This window comes from Pantherophis guttatus, chromosome 14, assembly GCF_059756535.1.
Source record: "Pantherophis guttatus breed Tessera chromosome 14, ASM5975653v1, whole genome shotgun sequence".
Taxonomy (NCBI): Eukaryota; Metazoa; Chordata; class Lepidosauria; order Squamata; family Colubridae; genus Pantherophis; species Pantherophis guttatus.
Genome location: NC_142076.1, coordinates 19,455,905 through 19,472,324, shown reverse-complemented (window position 1 = coordinate 19,472,324; position 16,420 = coordinate 19,455,905). Strand labels below are relative to the sequence as shown.

At 44.9% G+C, this 16,420-nt stretch overlaps 1 protein-coding gene across 1 annotated transcript; it reads left to right on the top strand.

Annotated features, from left to right (window-relative positions):
• Window positions 1–298: 298 nt before the first annotated feature.
• LOC117660294 (cytochrome P450 3A24-like) lies at window positions 299–16,135 on the top strand. Its single transcript, XM_087878654.1, has 13 exons — window positions 299–396; window positions 2,420–2,513; window positions 3,166–3,218; window positions 4,681–4,780; window positions 5,659–5,772; window positions 6,509–6,597; window positions 7,672–7,820; window positions 8,190–8,317; window positions 8,774–8,846; window positions 10,689–10,849; window positions 12,005–12,231; window positions 13,352–13,514; window positions 15,228–16,135. Exons 1-13 carry the CDS (start codon window positions 323–325, stop codon window positions 15,321–15,323), a joined length of 1,521 nt encoding a protein of 506 aa, XP_087734780.1. The 5' UTR covers window positions 299–322; the 3' UTR covers window positions 15,324–16,135.
• The last annotated feature ends 285 nt before the right edge of the window (window positions 16,136–16,420 follow it).

Here is a 16,420-nt window from a genome sequence, read left to right as displayed (position 1 = left end):
AAAGAGAACAAAGGAGAAGAAGAAGGAATAATGGTGGAGGAGAAGGAACGGTGGTGGAGAAGGAGACAGGAAAGGAAGAGAGGAGAGAAGGAGAAAGAGAAAGAAGAAGGAGAAAAAGGAGGAGAGGAGCGAGCCTCTCCAGCTGTTCGAACTGCCTAGTCCTGGGCTGGCCGGGCATTCCAGGGCTGGTCATCCTACCGGGGAGTGGCCCCAGGAGGCCGGCCCGAGGAGGAGCCCCGAGGGCGGCTACAAAACCTCGGGGACTCCCAGCCGCGGCTCAGAAGCTGCCAAGGTCGCCGGAGGCCGTGCAGAAGCGCTGGCCATGGGGGAGCCGGTCCTCGGCTGGGCGCTGGAGACCTGGGCGCTGCTCCTGCTGCTCCTGGGGCTGCTGGTGCTGTAGGTGGGGGGGGCAAAAGGGGGGAAACCCCTCCCCGGAGTTGCAGGGCAGGGGCAACGGGCCGGGGCGCTTTCAGGGCGTAAAAGCGGAATTTCCAGCCGGTGATTTGGTTGCAGTTCTGTTAAGTTGTGATTTCATTTGATTTGGTTTTAGGGTGGTTTTTTTTTCCCCTGTTATACTTTTCTTCTCCTCTCCTCTTTTTTTCCTTTATCTCCTCTCCTGTTCTCTCTTCCCCCCTTTCCTTTCTTCACCACTTCTTCTGCTCTCCTCTTCTCACCTCTTCTTTTATCTCCTCTTCTCTCTTCTTTCCTTTCTTCTCCTGCTCTCCTCCTTTCTCTTCTCTTCTCTTCTCTTCTCTTCTCTTCTCTTCTCTTCTCTACTCTCTCTTCTCTAGTCTCCTCTCCTCTCCTCTACTCTACTCTACTCTACTCTACTCGCTCTTCTCTTCTCTTCTCTTCTCTTCTCTTCTCTTCTCTTCTCTTCTCTTCTCTTCTCCTCTTCTCTTCTCTTCTCTTCTCTTCTCTAGTCTCCTCTCCTCTCCTCTCCTCTCCTCTACTCTACTCTACTCGCTCTTCTCTTCTCTTCTCTTCTCTTCTCTTCTCCTCTCCTCTCCTTCCTCTCCTCTCCTCTACTCTACTCGCTCTTCTCTTCTCTTCTCTTCTCTTCTCTTCTCTTCTACTCTACTCTACTCTACTCTACTCTACTTGCTCTTCTCTTCTCTTCTCTTCTCTTCTCCTCTTCTCTTCTCTTCTCTACTCTCTCTTCTCTAGTCTCCTCTCCTCTCCTCTCCTCTCCTCTCCTCTACTCGCTCTTCTCTTCTCTTCTCTTCTCTTCTCCTCTCCTCTCCTTCCTCTCCTCTCCTCTCCTCTCCTCTCCTCTACTCTACTCTACTCTACTCGCTCTTCTCTTCTCTTCTCTTCTCTTCTCTTCTCTTCTCTTCTCCTCTTCTCTTCTCTACTCTCTCTTCTCTAGTCTCCTCTCCTCTCCTCTCCTCTCCTCGCTCTTCTCTTCTCTTCTCTTCTCTTCTCTTCTCTTCTCTTCTCTTCTCTTCTCTTCTACTCTACTCTACTCTACTCTACTCTACTCTACTCTACTTGCTCTTCTCCTCTCCTCTCCTCTCTCTTCTCTCTTCTCTTCTCCTCTCCCCTCCTCTCCTCTCCTCGCTCTTCTCTATTCTCTTCTCCTCTCCTCTACTCTACTCTACTCTACTCTACTCTACTCTACTCTACTCTACTCTCCTCTACTTGCTCTTCTCTTCTACTCTACTCTACTTGCTCTTTTCCTCTCCTCTCCTCTCCTCTCCTCTCCTCTCCTCTACTCCCTTCCCTTCCCTTCCCTGCTTTGCTCTCCTCTCTTCTTCTTCCTGTCATTTTCCTCTTGCTCTACTCCAAGCAACTTTGAGCTACATGCAAAAGAATAGGAGATGAAAAACCGCAGAGCATATCCAGGTGGTGGCACAATCCGGCTGGGCACATACAAAACTCACCCGGTGTGGCTAATTAAGACTGGACCAGGAAATCAATTGCACTGGGAGGCAAAATTTACTTTTATGGAGATCAGTTGTGATAATAAGTCATTGCAAGCATTATTGTGCTGGACTGCCTTTCCCCTCCTTACATAACGGGGTTGTCTGGTTGAACTGCATTCAAGTGACCTTGCAAGGTCATTGCAAGCATTATTGTGCTGGACTGCCTTTCCCCTCCTTACATAACAGGGTTATCTGGTTGAACAGCTTTCAAATGCTTCCTTTCTGGACTTAGGTCTTCCAGTCCAACGTCTGTGTAGGCAGGAAACCCCACACCACTTCAGACAAATTGTTGTCCAATCTCTTCTTCAAAACCTGCAGTGGTGAAACACTCATAACTCCTGGTGGCAAATTGTTCCACTGGTTAATTGTCCTCACTTGATAGGAAGTTTCTCCTTAATTCCAGGTTGCTTCTCTCCTTGATGAGTTTCCACCCATTGCTTCTTGTCCTGCCTGATTATCCTGCTGATATTCTTTTCTTTTGTTTTGTTTTCCAGTTATGGGATCTGGCCGTATAATTTCTTTAAGAAGTTGGGAATTCCTGGGCCAAGACCCCTGCCTTTTATCGGAACTTTCCTTGAACATTGGAATGTGAGTGTATTGTACTAGTAGCTTGTAGACCAACTCAATGACTTTGGGTGAAAAGGGGTCCTTCTTTTTTCCCCTTTCCTAAATTGTGGGGGATATTGTGACTTGTGTCAGGAGTGTTGCGGTGGCCTAGAGGTGGAGCTCTCGCCTCACAATCAGGAGGCTGTGGGTTCCATCCTAGGTACAGGCAGTTATTTCTCTCTCTGGGCACACTTGAGAATATAACTGCTAAACAAAACTCCGCATTGGCAACATGTAAACGCTCAGCTCCATTCAGTTGCCCGGACTCCACCCCGCAAGGGATTATGGGGTCGTTAAAAGAGGAGGAGGATTATGATTGTGACTAGTGTCACCTCTTCTTGGCCTCCTCAAAAGAAGATTCAGGAGAATCAAGGGCAACTAGTACAGCTAGTCCTCAACTTAGGACCGTTTATTTCAGTTGTAAGCTGAGGAGTACCTCTGAAGCCATCTGCCTTTCTTTGGCACCTCTCTTAGAATCCCTCGGTCTTCATTCTGAAACTCTTGTCCCCGTATCGGTTTAACTGTAACATCACATCAATGGAGACTCAACATGCATGGATTGAAGCTTCCAGTCTTGGCTGGAGAAAGGATTACATTGCCAAGTTTTCACACATCTCCTTCTTTAATTCGACAGGATGTTTTGAAGTTCGACCAAAGATGCTTTGAGAAATATGGCAAGATCTGGGGGTAAGTCACCTGTCGGAATGTCCCCTCCAGAAGGACTTCACAGTTCACCCCGTGATTCTCTAAGAACTGCATTATTTAATTTGGTTTGGATCACCAGGGAGAGTTGTATGGCTGGATAGCTTCTTGTCATTCCTGAGGGTTAGTTCCTCTCCTCCTCAATTCCTTAAGGGGTAATCAATTGTGCAGAATCACAGCTGCAACATACGCACCGCTTTGGATACCAATAAAGGAGAATATCTGTAGCTCGGGGTTGACATGAGGGGTTCTTGGTGCCCTCTGAGCTTGATTGTTTTCTTGCAGGCGTTTCATGACCCAACTAGGTAACATCATCAGTGCTAGAAGGGAGTTGTGTTTGTGGAGAGGAGGTGGTGCTGGTGGTGGTGGTGGAGGAGGAGGAGGAGAAGAAGAAGGAGAAGGAGAAGGAGAAGGAGAAGGAGAAGAAGAAGAAGAAGAAGAAGAAGAAGAAGAAGAAGAAGAAGAAGAAGAAGAAGAAGAAGAAGAAGAAGAAGAAGAAGAAGAAGAGGAGGAGGAGGAGGAGGAGGAGGAGGAGGAGGAGGAGGAGGAGGAGGAGGAGGAGGAGGAGGAGGAGGAGGAGGGTTGTGATGTCCATGGTGCTCTCTGAGCTTCCATGTTTTCTTGCAGACAATTCATGACCCAACTAGAGAACATCATCAGTGCTAGAAGGGAATTGTGTTTGTGGAGAGGTGGTGGTGGTAGAGGAGGAGGAGGAGGAGGAGGAGGAGGAGGAGGAGGAGGAGGAGGAGGAAGAGGAAGAGGAGGAGGAGGAGGAGGAGGAGGAGGAGGAGGAGGAGGAGGAGGAGGAGGAGGGTTGTGATGTCCATGGTGCTCTCTGAGCTTCCATGTTTTCTTGCAGACAATTCATGACCCAACTAGAGAACATCATCAGTGCTAGAAGGGAATTGTGTTTGTGGAGAGGTGGTGGTGGTAGAGGAGGAGGAGGAGGAGGAGGAGGAGGAGGAGGAAGAGGAAGAGGAGGAGGAGGAGGAGGAGGAGGAGGAGGAGGAGGAGGAGGAGGAGAAGAAGAAGAAGAAGAAGAAGAAGAAGAAGAAGAAGAAGAAGAAGAAGAAGAAGAAGAAGAAGAAGAAGAAGAAGAAGAAGAAGAAGAAAACAAGAAAACAAGCAAGCTCAAAGAGCACCAAGGACCCTTCACTTCAACCCTGAGCTACAGATATTCTCCTTTATTGATATCCAGAGGGCTGTGTATGTTGCAGCTGGGATTGATGATGTTACCTTGTTGAGTCGTGAAACGTTTGCAAGAAAACAACCAAGCTCAGATAGCACCAAGGATCTCCTCACACATCCCTTTTGAGTCGAGAACCAAACCTTAGGACCATGTTCTCTACTTGGCCAATTGTTCAGCTGGAAAATAGGAAGCCTTGATCCTGTCTTCTTATAAAGACAATAGTCTACATTTCAAATCTTTTTTTATTTTGACAATTAGAATATTTGATGGCCGACAACCTGTGATGGCCATTTTGGATCCCGCCCTCATTAAAACCATCCTGGTCAAAGAATTCTATACTTATTTCACCAATCGCCGGGTAGGTATCCTAACTTGAGGTTGTGAGAACTTCACTGGGGCTGGGAAATAGAAGTCCTGCAAGGGAATTTAGAAGAGAAGGCCTAGTATTGTGGTTTAGATGTTGGGCTGACCCTGGGGAGACCTGGGTCCAAGGTCTCCCTCAAAACTGGAAGCCACCTGGGTGACTTTGGTCCAATCACTCTTTCTCAACCTAACTCATATAATGGTTGTGGAAGAGATTGGAGAAGGAACAATATATATATGCCATCTTGAATTCCAGAATGGTAGTAGATATCTGTCTGTCTGTCTATCAGACAGAAAACAGACAGATGATAGAGAAAGATGGATAGATGGATAGATGATAGATAGATAGATAGATAGATAGATAGATAGATATTGATAATGATAGAGAAAGATGGATAGATAGATATTGATAATGATAGAGAGATGATTGATAGATGATAGATAGAGAGATGATAGAGAGATTGATAATGATAAACAGATAATAGAGATAGATGGATAGATAGATGATAGATAGATGATAGATGAATAGATAGATGATAGATAGATAGATAGATAGATAGATAGATAGATAGATAGATAGATATTGATAATGATAGAGAAAGATGGATAGATAGATATTGATAATGATAGAGAGATGATTGATAGATGATAGATAGAGAGATGATAGAGAGATTGATAATGATAAACAGATAATAGAGATAGATGGATAGATAGATGATAGATAGATGATAGATGAATAGATAGATGATAGATAGATGATAGATAGATAGATAGTATACTTAGTTAAAAAGACAGCAAATTGAAAAGAAAGGACAGAGAAGAATAACAGGAGGCATTTCTGTTTTTATTTTCTTGCTCTTTCACCTTATTCAGGACTTGGGTTTGAATGGAAATCTGGACACAGCCATAGCCGTCGTTCTCGATGAACAGTGGAAGAGGATTCGCGGTGCCTTGTCTCCCACTTTCACCAGTGGAAGGCTGAAAGAGGTAAGAGATGAGGGTTGGAGGCCCTTTGGACTTCTCAAGGATTCTTGTGTTGCCTGAAGAAAACCCAACCTGCCCTTAAGCATTGTCAGCGGTTGATTTGAAGCGAAGTCTGCCTTAGTTAGCATAGAGCAGTGATGGCGAACCTTTTCAGCACCGAGTGCTGAAAAGGTCGCACGGAAGCATCGTGCGCATGCGCTCGTCAGAGCCATGCTCCAGAAAAGCCGAATTCCCATGTTCTAGTGTGCATACGGGCCCAATGATCAGCTGGCTAGCATGCATGCACAGTTTTTGGAACTGCAGAGCCTGCGAAGAGATCATGCTCTGGAAAAGCTGGGGGGGTCATGTGTGTATGCGTGAGGGACATGGGGGGTTGTGCACCCATGCGTGGGGGTGTGCTTTTGGCACACGAAGAGAAAAAGGTTAGCCATCACTGCTATAGAGTTTTATGGCATAACTATGAAAACAATGGTTATAACGATGACGTACAACATTATGTATTTAAAAGAGACTATACTGTATGCCTACGAGAATAATGGATATCCTCAGAGTGTATAATACTATTTGGACTTAAAAAGGACCTGATACAGCCAGTAAAACTGGAAATGTGATGTATAATAAAGGAAAATGTATAACAAAAATATATTTTTTTTAAAAAAGTAAATGGCTCTCTGAGCTGCCTTGTTGCTTTCATTCTATAAAGTGTCTTCAGCATCTTCTCCGTTGGTCTTCCTTTCAGATGATGCCCATCATCAACCATCATAATGAAATCTTGGAGAAGAACATCCAGAAGAAAGTGGAGAAGGGTGAAACCATAGATATGAAGCTGTAAGTAATATCTGTGAGATTGGCTAGGGAGCATCCCTTTGCTAACAGAAATTTACAAAAGGGGAATTTGTAATGCAAATTTGTAATCCAAATGGATTCACATTTTCCATAATACGTGGAATCCCTCGTGCAGCTGTTAAGGATTCCCTGAGATCATCTGTTGAAGGTATTATGAGGTGGCTTCTAATGGTTCTAATGGTTGAACACATTGGCAACAAAAACCAGAACATCAAATACAAGCTGGGCGAATACGACCTCGTAGACGACCTTCACTCTGTCAAGGACCTAGGAGTATTCATTTCAAACGATCTAAGCGCCAGAGCTCACTGTAACAGCATTGCCAAAAAGGCATTAAGAGTTGTTAACCTAATTTTGTGAAGCTTCTTCTCCGGTAACCCTGCACTGCTAAGTAGGGCATACAAAACCTTTGCCAGACCAATCCTCGAATACAGCTCATCTGCCTGGAATCCGCACTGTATATTGGACATTAATACAATTGAGCGGGTCCGGAGGTATTTCATGAGAAGAGTCCTCCACTCCTCTGCTTGCAATAGAATCCCTTATGCCACCAGGCTTGAAATTTTGGGCTTGGACAACCTTGAACATTGCCGCCTACAGTCTGACCTAAGCATAATACACAAAATTGACTGCTATAACGTCGTATCTGTCAATGACTACTTCAGCTTCAACCGCAATAATACGCGGGCAAACAATAGATACAAACTCAAGCTCCAAACTCGATTGCAGAAAATACAACTTCAGCAACAGAGTGGTCAATGCCTGGAATGCCCTACCTGACTCCATTGTTGCGTCCTCAAACCCCCATAACTTTAACCTTAGACTGTCAACCTCACCCCATTCCTAAGAGGTCCGTAAAGGGGGCGTTCATAAGTGCACCAACATGCCTACCGTCCTTGTCCTACTGTTCCCCCATTTATTTGTACTCATTTCATGTGCTCTTGTCCATGTTCATACTTATACCTGTTATCTCGTACATGTTTGACAAACTAAATAAATGAATAAAATGAATAAATAAATAAACCTCCATGCTATGCTTCTCCTTCATCCCTCCAGGTTCTTTTCAGCCTACAGCTTGGATGTGGTAACCAGCACTTCATTCAGTGTCAACATGGATTCCCTCAACCATCCCGACGATCCGGTTGTTGTGCACATGAAGAAGTTCCTCAGTTTTAGCCGCCTCAACCCTCTTTTAATCTTGGTTGGTAAGATGTCTTTGTAGGCCACATAGGCCGCCCTTCATGCTTGACATTTTCATGGAGGACACAATTGTGCGTCGCTCACCTCATCGTCAGAATTAATTTTTTTTGCATTTTTTTACTACCAGTTTGGTGAACCAGTAGCCTTTTTTACTACCTGTTCGGGCGAACCGGACCAAACCAGAAGCATTTCTCCCCTGGTTTTAGGCTGCCTCAATCATGATTGTTACCTTCTCATGTAACTACAATTTTGCTAGAATCTCTTAGAAGCTCATGGAGACCTCCTACGGGTTTCTCTTGTCGTTGTGTTGCAGCTTGGTTGTGTTTATGTAAATGATCTGTTTGCTTTTCTCCCTACCTCACACCTCCCCCCAGTCCTTTTCCCATTCCTTATCCCAGTTCTGAAGAAATTCAAGTTGGCCATATTCCCCAAGTCTTCCATAGACTTCTTCCTCGAGATCTTGAAAAAGATGAAAGAAGATCGACAAAAGAAGGACCACACGGTCAGTCTGGGCTTTTTGTCTCATGCTTGCTCTTCTTCCGTGGCCCTCGGGAGCTGGGTTTTTGTGCTCTCGATGTGTGTCTGTGCGTTCCAAGCAGGTTTCAGAACTTCCACAGATTCTGATAAAGGAGAATAAAGGGAGTGGGATTTGTGGAGTGATGATGATGATGATCAGGAGGAGGAGGAAGAAAAACTGTGGGGTCGTTGATGCTCTCTGCACTTGCTTATTTTCTTTCACTCGTTTCATAACACCATCAGTGCTATGATGATAACAAACCCTCCCCCTTCCCTTCTAGCGCTGATGATGTTCCCTAGTTGGGTAGTGAAACATCTGCAAGAAAACAAGCAAGCTCAGAGAGCACCAAGGAGCTCTCACACACCTTCTAATTCTGCAGTGGGCAATTGGACCCATCAGTGACAGTTCCATCTCCTTAATGACCATTCTCTACCATTCCAGAACCGAGTTGATTTTCTTCAGCTCATGATGGACGTACAAGCTGCAGCCATCGCCTCTGGGGATTCAGAGAAAGGTAAAGTTACAGATCTTGCTTTTGAAAATATATATATATAAGGTTGCTTGGAGCATATTGAGGCACATGGATGAACTCAAGATAAGCATTAGCAAAAAATGCTAAGACCACGAGGTTATTGTCCTCACTGTTAGGAACTTTCTCCTTAGTTCTAGGTTGCTTCTCTCCTTGATTAGGTTCCATCCATTGTTTCTTGTCCTGCCCTCAGGTGCTCTGGAGAATAACTTGGTCCCCTTCTCTTTGTGGCATCCCCTCAAATAATTGATGGATGATAAAACCTACATCACTCCTTTAAGTGACTATCGCCTTGGATTTTCAGCTTACCTGTACTTTAGGTCATCGCGATCCAGAAGGGATGCAACTTTAACTTCAGACCTCTTCCTTTAAGTTTTCTCGCTCTCCATGCCTGCCTCTTAGAACAGAGTGACCAGAAGGAGATCAAATTTTAAATTAGTCACCATTCAAATATAGCCTTAAACTATAATTATGCTTGCCTATGGCTTATTGACAGCTTTAGGTTGTTTTCTGCAAAATTTAGTTAACGTTAGTTGAAGTGAGTTTGAAAGGAGAAAGCGAAGGGAAAGAGAGAAGAATCTAAAGACTCTGGAAGTTTAAGGTTGATTAATTTTAGATCTATTAGAATTAGAATAGAATAGAGCTGGAAGGGACCATGGAGGTCTTCTCGTCCAGCCCACTGCTCAAGCAGGAGAACCTATACCATCTCAGATAAGTGACTGCCTAGTTTCTTCTTAAAAACCCCCAGTGATGGAGCGCCCACAACCTCTGGTGGCAAGCTGTTCCACTGGTTAATTGTCAGTTTGATCAGTTTCCAACCATTGTCCTGCCTTCTGGTGCTTTGGAGAATAATTTGACCCCCTCTTCTTTGTGGCAGCCCGTCAGATACTGGAAGACTGCTATTATGTCACCTCTCATTCTTTTTTTCTTTAGACTAGCCAGACCCAAATCCTGCAGCCGTTCTTCATGTGGTTTAGTCTCCAGGCCTTTGATCATCTTAGCTGCTCTTCTCTGAATTTTTTCCAAAGTCTCAACATCTTTTTTGCAGTACGATGACCAAAATTGGTTGCGGTATTCCATTGGTCTCTCTCTCTGCTTTTCCTTTACTGTGCCAGAATTCAATAGCAATAGCATTTCGGCTTATCTACTACCCCATAATGGTTTATAGCGCTCTCTGGGTAGTTTACAATGTAGAAGAATTATTTGCATATTGCCCCCAACAATCTGGGTCCTCATTTTATTGATCTCAGAAGGACGGAAGGCTTAGTCAACTGGGAAAAACACCTCACCCCACAATGTGTTCATTTGATTAAACTAACATTTGGTATTTTAGTTTCCCCAGGCTGCAGCTGCAAATACAGCTGCTGATGTTCTTCATGTGATGAGACAGAGAAAGAGACAGAGACAGAGAGAGACAGAGACAGAGACAGAGACAGAGAGAGAGAGAGAGAGAGACAGGCAGAGAGAGAGACACACACACACACAGAGAGAGAGACAGAGAGACACAGAGAGACACAGAGAGAGAGAGACAGAGAGAGAAAGACAGAGAGAGAGAGACAGAGAGAGAGAGACAGGCAGAGAGAGAGAGACACACACACAGAGAGAGAGAGAGAGAGAGACAGAGAGAGACAGAGAGAGAGAGAGGGAGGGAGAGAGAGGGAGCTGTCTAAAGTTGTTGATCAAATCGGATCCCCTGGATAATTGACCTACCCTGAAAGCCACAACAAATCAGTCTGAGATATTTGCTGTTGTGTAGGTGTGGTGTAAGAGTGAATGCAGTTTGGATGATCACAAACGTCTTCTGTGCTTTCCTTTCTCGTCCGACAGCTTTAACAGACAATGAAATTTTGGCCCAGTCATTTTTTTTTATCTTTGGTGGCTATGAGACCACCGGTACCTCCCTCAGCTTCATGTCTTATTGTCTGGCCACGCACCCCGACGTTCAAGAGAAATTGTACCAAGAGATCAATGACACTTTTCCCAATCTGGTAAGACTCTTTTTTGGGGTGCTCTCTTGGTTGAGGGTGGGTCATTTTAGGAGCTGTCAGGCACAAATAACCAGACCTACACATGCAGAGTTCAAGCTAACTACTTTATTATGTTCTGCCTATAGTACAGGAATCTCCCCGTCTAGCAGCCAGCTCCTGGGAATAATTAGATAAAGCTCCAAGGAACTGGAGTGGGATCAGACCTAGTTCTTTTGTGGTTGTGCAGTGACTCCAGGCTAGTTCCTCGTTTGATCCCTCCTCCTTGTCAGGTTGGGTGCTTCCCAAGTATAGCAGATGAGTTCTTCCAGAAGAGCAAAACCAGAGTCTTATTCTGACAGAACAGGATTTCTTTTCCTTTTTGCAATTCTTACGTAACTGAAATGGGAATCTTAATTAGATGGGAGGTGGCCAGTTTTCCACAATTTCTATTCCACAAGAAATAGAGAGAGGGGGAGAGGGGGTAGAAAGATAGGTAGATAGGTAGATAGGTAGATAGGTAGATAGATAGATAGATAGATAGATAGATAGATAGATAGATAGATAGATAGATAGATAGATAGATAGATAGATAGACAGACAGACAGACAGATAGACAGACAGACAGACAGACAGACAGACACACATATCTATATCTATATAACTGTGTGTGTTTGTGTGATGAATGTATACACACACATATATATGCTCACACACACAATTACACATACACAATTACACACACACACACAGAGAGAGAGAGAGAGAGAGAGAGAGAGAGAGAGAGAGAGAGAGAGAGATAGAAAGAAAGATATAGATAGATATACATACATACATAAAAGAAGAAACAGACATCACGATCTCTGGAATTTAAAATATATTATCCACTGGATAGTATATTTTAAGTTCCAAAGATTGTGGTGTCTCTCTCTTCTTTTATAGCTACACCTGGAACTCGTATTTTTAGGATAGTTCGCAATATATGTATGTGTGTGTGTATGTTGTATTTATATGTGTGTGTGTGTAATTGTATGTGTGCGTATATACCTACATACATGCATACATGCATGTGTACATATGTACACAACCAACACAACGAACGTATCTATATGCAGGTCACTTCTTATATACTAGAATGTCATATTACTTTATTCTGTCTTGTTTTCGCCTTTTGTGCAGACTCCTCCCACCTATGACGCAATCCATCAAATGGAATATCTCGATATGGTGGTGAATGAAGCTTTTCGCCTTTACCCTCCGGGGACACGGCTTGAAAGAATTTGCAAAAAGACAGTGGAAATCCATGGAATGACCATCCCACAAGGGACTGTGGTTATGATTCCCGCTTTTGTCCTACATCGGATCCCCGAATATTGGCCTGAGCCCGAAGAGTACAGACCTGAGAGGTATGTTGTGAGGAACTCTGTCCTTCTGAAGTCACACAGGACATTTTTTTATGATCCACCCCCATAAACTTTGTGTGGAACTTAATTAACTCCATGGGAGAAAATGATGCCTAAACTGACTGTAGCAGCTGAGACAATGGCTTCGTTTAATGTCCCAACAACTGAACGAAAAGCTGTAGGGCAGCTGGTATCAAGCCACACTGACAGGAGTAGAAGAGTAAAAGTACATGAAGGAAATTACATTTCATCTACCATCTTTTCATTTAGAAAAGATTCCCTCTTTGAACCGTGACGGGTGGGTCAAAATAGGAGAAATAGGCCTCGTTGACCTACATTGTAGCTGTCACTAATTGGATGCCGTAGAAGGCTCAAGGATTCGTGGGCATAACTCCCCGAGAAATCCAAATTAATTAAGCAGAAACTACTTCTAAATACTTCTCTTTCTTGTTCCTCATGAGCTTAAATGGACTCCAGGGGATGGTAGAGGACAGGAAGGCCTGGAGGAACGTTGTCCATGGGGTCGCGATGGGTCGGACATGACTTCGCAACTAACAACAACATTGTTCCTCACCTGTAGACAGAATCTTGCCAAATTAAAGCAACTCCTTGCATCATTAAAAATATTCTTGTCAGAGACAGAGAATCAGAACATACGTTAAGTTGCAGTTCAGAAGATTTATTGCTCCAGCCAAAAATCTAATCATCTAAAGTTCAGCACTAAATTGGCACCAGATAAGGGTGAATGGGGGTTAGACCGTGGGAACATAAAAACTCTAGGTTAACGACCACCTCCCCAGCTATGCCCACTCTTCTCCTAAAATACTCTGAGAATCGATACAGAAGGGCCATCTTAATTCTCTTCCCGCCAACCAAACCATATAAATTTCAGTCTTTTGGTCCTCTGAAATGCAGCCCCTCCCTTCTGGGAATCCAGACTACATTCCACCACATCAGATCCACAATGATCTCTCTCCACAAACATTTATCTTTCTTCATTGGTCTCAGTCCAGTTTATCCAGTGGTGAAGGAACCAGTTACATTACAGTTACAGAACTGAGGTACAGACTATTGGGAATAGTAGCTTTACTCAACCGTGATTTTTTTTCTGATTTGCAAATAGGTTTAGTAAAGAGAACAAAGAGAGCCTAGACCCGTATGTGTTCCTCCCTTTCGGAGCGGGTCCCAGGAACTGCGTCGCTATGCGTTTCGCCCTCCTGGTGCTGAAAATGGGTCTGGTGGTTTCGCTGCAAAGATTTCGCTTCCAAACCTGCAAAGAAACACCGGTGAGTTTTACAACTTGGGTTGGTTCCTGCTCATCTGCTAAAGAGTTTACTCAACCGATTTCCCGTCTCACACTGTTCTGACCTAGGCTCCATGAGACAGTAAAAAGCACACAATTAGTCCCAAAAACCCTCTTTTTATTTCAATGGCTGTGAATTCCGTTCATTCACAGCCCGTACAAATAGTTTGTAAAGAGCCCAACAGAAGTCTCCCACAGTCCTTCGGGATAAGGCTGGTAAGCACCCACCTTTATCTCCCTTGACACGCTGCCAAAGACCTAATTGGCAATTAATTTTGCAAGGCCGCACGGAGCACAGAGTCAAAACGGAGCTTCAGAATTTAAACCAACCAGCACGAACAAAGTTGCTTCCTGCAAAGGCTCATGTGCCTTTGCTCCTCCTTTATGTCTTATGGGAGGGGCCAATCATCTCCAAGCCTTACTCCCGAGTCGCCCCTTTTGTCTTAACTGTTCTTGCCTTCTGGCAGCTCTGTGCATGCGCGCACTGGGAACAGGCTCCCCCGTTCCTCTGCCTCGCTGACATCAGATTCTGGAGGCTCCGGAGTCAGCACATAACTCCCAGATGGTCCTGGCCTCATCTTTGCCTCCAATGCAGAGCCCTCGTCCGAGCCTCCCCCAGACTCCAGGACTGGCCCATGTTCCTCCCCAGCCTCCTCACTGTCCGACTCTGCTGCCAGCTCCGCAGACTGCCAGCAAACCACAACACACACATATTTCTTGTTCAAAGACACAAGGAGATGATGAACGTGAAAGCAAGATCTCTTTGCAAAGACAGGGTCATCTTATCGGGGTGAGAAGCCTAGTCCATCCCGTGTGTGTGTGATTCTCGAACACATAGTTTTGCTTCTACGTCTTAACTGAGAATAGAATCTTATTTGATGCTCACAGCAGAGTGAAGCCCCTAGTGAAGCGCCTTTGTCAATTGCAACACAGACAGTGGTGGTGGGGGTGGGGAAGTATTTGAGTTGAACAAAATATAACCGAGGCATTGTGCAGGCGTAGGAAAAGGCATGTATGTAAAACATGGTTCTTGTTGTGGCCTGTCAGCAGCCAGCAGATCTGGCAGCAGATTCGGACAGTGAAGAGGTTGGGGAGGAACATGGGCCAGTCCTGGAGTCTGGGGAAGGCTCTGATGAGGGCTCTGCGTCGGAGGCAGAGAGGGAGCCAGGGCCGTCTGACAGTTGTCAGCTGCCTTCGGAGTCGGACATCAGTGAGGCAGACGAACAGCTGGATCCTGTTCCCAGTGTGCAGATACGCAGAGCTGCCAGGAGAAGGGAACAGCTAGGGACCAAGGGTCAACTCAGGAGTAAGGCCACAGGTGGACGATGAAGGGCCCCTCCCAGAGGGAATAACAGGGGAGCAAAAAGGGAGTGGAGTTTGCAGGAGACAATTAGTTCATTCCTGCATTCTTGCCAAGTATTGCGGGCGTCTGAAAGATATCGGCCGGGCCACTCTCCAAGCCTGATAAAGGTCGGTAGTTGTGAACGATCTTGAAAGACGGTGGGAGACGAAAGACTTTGCTGGAGAGGAATTCACTGTAAATTAAATAAAAGGGGTTTATCGGGACGAGGACTCGGCTGCTGGGGAAGCCTAGGTCAGAACAGTTCTTGGTAGTCACCTTGTTAGTGGAATCATCTCTGTTTAATTCCATGTCTCTGATGTTTTCTGTCTCCTTTTCTTTTGGTCAATGGGGAAGATCCCCTTGGAGCTGGAAGACAAAGGATTCCTCAGGACGAAGAAGCCCATCATGTTGAAGTTGGTGCCCAGAGTCATCGTGAAACATGAGGAGTAGACATTCTGGAGGCTGCAAAGAGGCAGTGGTGCCTTCCTTTCCTTCCTTCCTTCCTTCCTTCCTTCCTTCCTTCCTTCCTTCCTTCCTCCCTCCCTCCCTCCCTTCCCTTCCCTTCCCTTCCTTCTTCCCACTCTCCTTCCCTCCCTTCCTTTTCTTCCTCCCTCCCTCCCTCCCTCTCTCCCTCCTTCCCTTCCCTTCCTTCTTCCCACTCTCCTTCCCTCCCTTCCTTTTCTTCCTCCCTCCCTCTCTCTCTCCCTCCTTCCCTTCCTTTCCTTCTTCCCACTCTCCCACTCTCCCTCCCTCCCTCCCTTTTCTTTCTTTCTTTCTTCCTCATTCCCTCCCTCCCTTTTCTTCCCTTCCTCTTTCCTACTCCTTCCTTCCTTCCTTCCTTCCTTCCTTCCTTCCTTCCTTCCTTCCTTCCTTCCTTCCTTCCTCTCTCCCCCTCCATCTTCCTTCCTTCCTTCCCTCCCTGCCTCCCTCCCAATTTTTCTTGGAATCCCTCCTGTCTTCACTTTTTAAAAAGAATATAATAATAATAAACCTGTTTATTTAATAAACACCTCACGCCGTGCGATTCCAGCAAGCCGGCCTGGCCAAATTTTCTCCCTTTTCTTTTTAATTTTTTAAACTGAAATTTTAATTTGCTTGAAATTATTGGGATTTTTAATTGTCTTGGGCTAAATCATTTAATTTGGTTTTAAATTGTTTCTAACTTTTGTATTTCTGTATTTTATTCTGTGCCTGATCACCGCCCTGAGTCCTTCGGGAGTAGGGCAGTATATAAATTGAATAAAACAAAACAAACAAACAAACTTCATTTTGAGTGACTCATGCCAATCAAAGCATCCAAGGAGCCGCATTGTGTACCAGTGCAGGTCTCTGAGTCCTCTCTAAGTTTCATTCTTCTTCTGCCAAAGGAAGCTCCTACATCATCTCCCTGCGGGCTGCCTCAGAGTCCCTTGACTAGAATGGTGATGAAATACATAAAAGAGGTTTTGTGAAGAGCTGCTGTACCTGGAGAGAGGAAAAGCACCTGTTGGTCACGAAAAGATTTCACAATAAAAACATACTAGCATCCTGTCTAAACACAACTTTTG

What these genes read in the sequence shown, in the direction of transcription:
- LOC117660294 (XM_087878654.1), top strand. Translation starts at nt 323, where the DNA reads ATGGGGGAGCCGGTCCTCGGCTGGGCGCTGGAGACCTGGGCGCTGCTC. An exon ending in CTCCTGGGGCTGCTGGTGCT is followed by an intron (nt 397 to 2,419) that starts GTAGGTGGGGGG and finishes TTTGTTTTCCAG; the next exon opens with TTATGGGATCTGGCCGTATA. An exon ending in CCCTCTTTTAATCTTGGTTG is followed by an intron (nt 7,821 to 8,189) that starts GTAAGATGTCTT and finishes ACCTCCCCCCAG; the next exon opens with TCCTTTTCCCATTCCTTATC.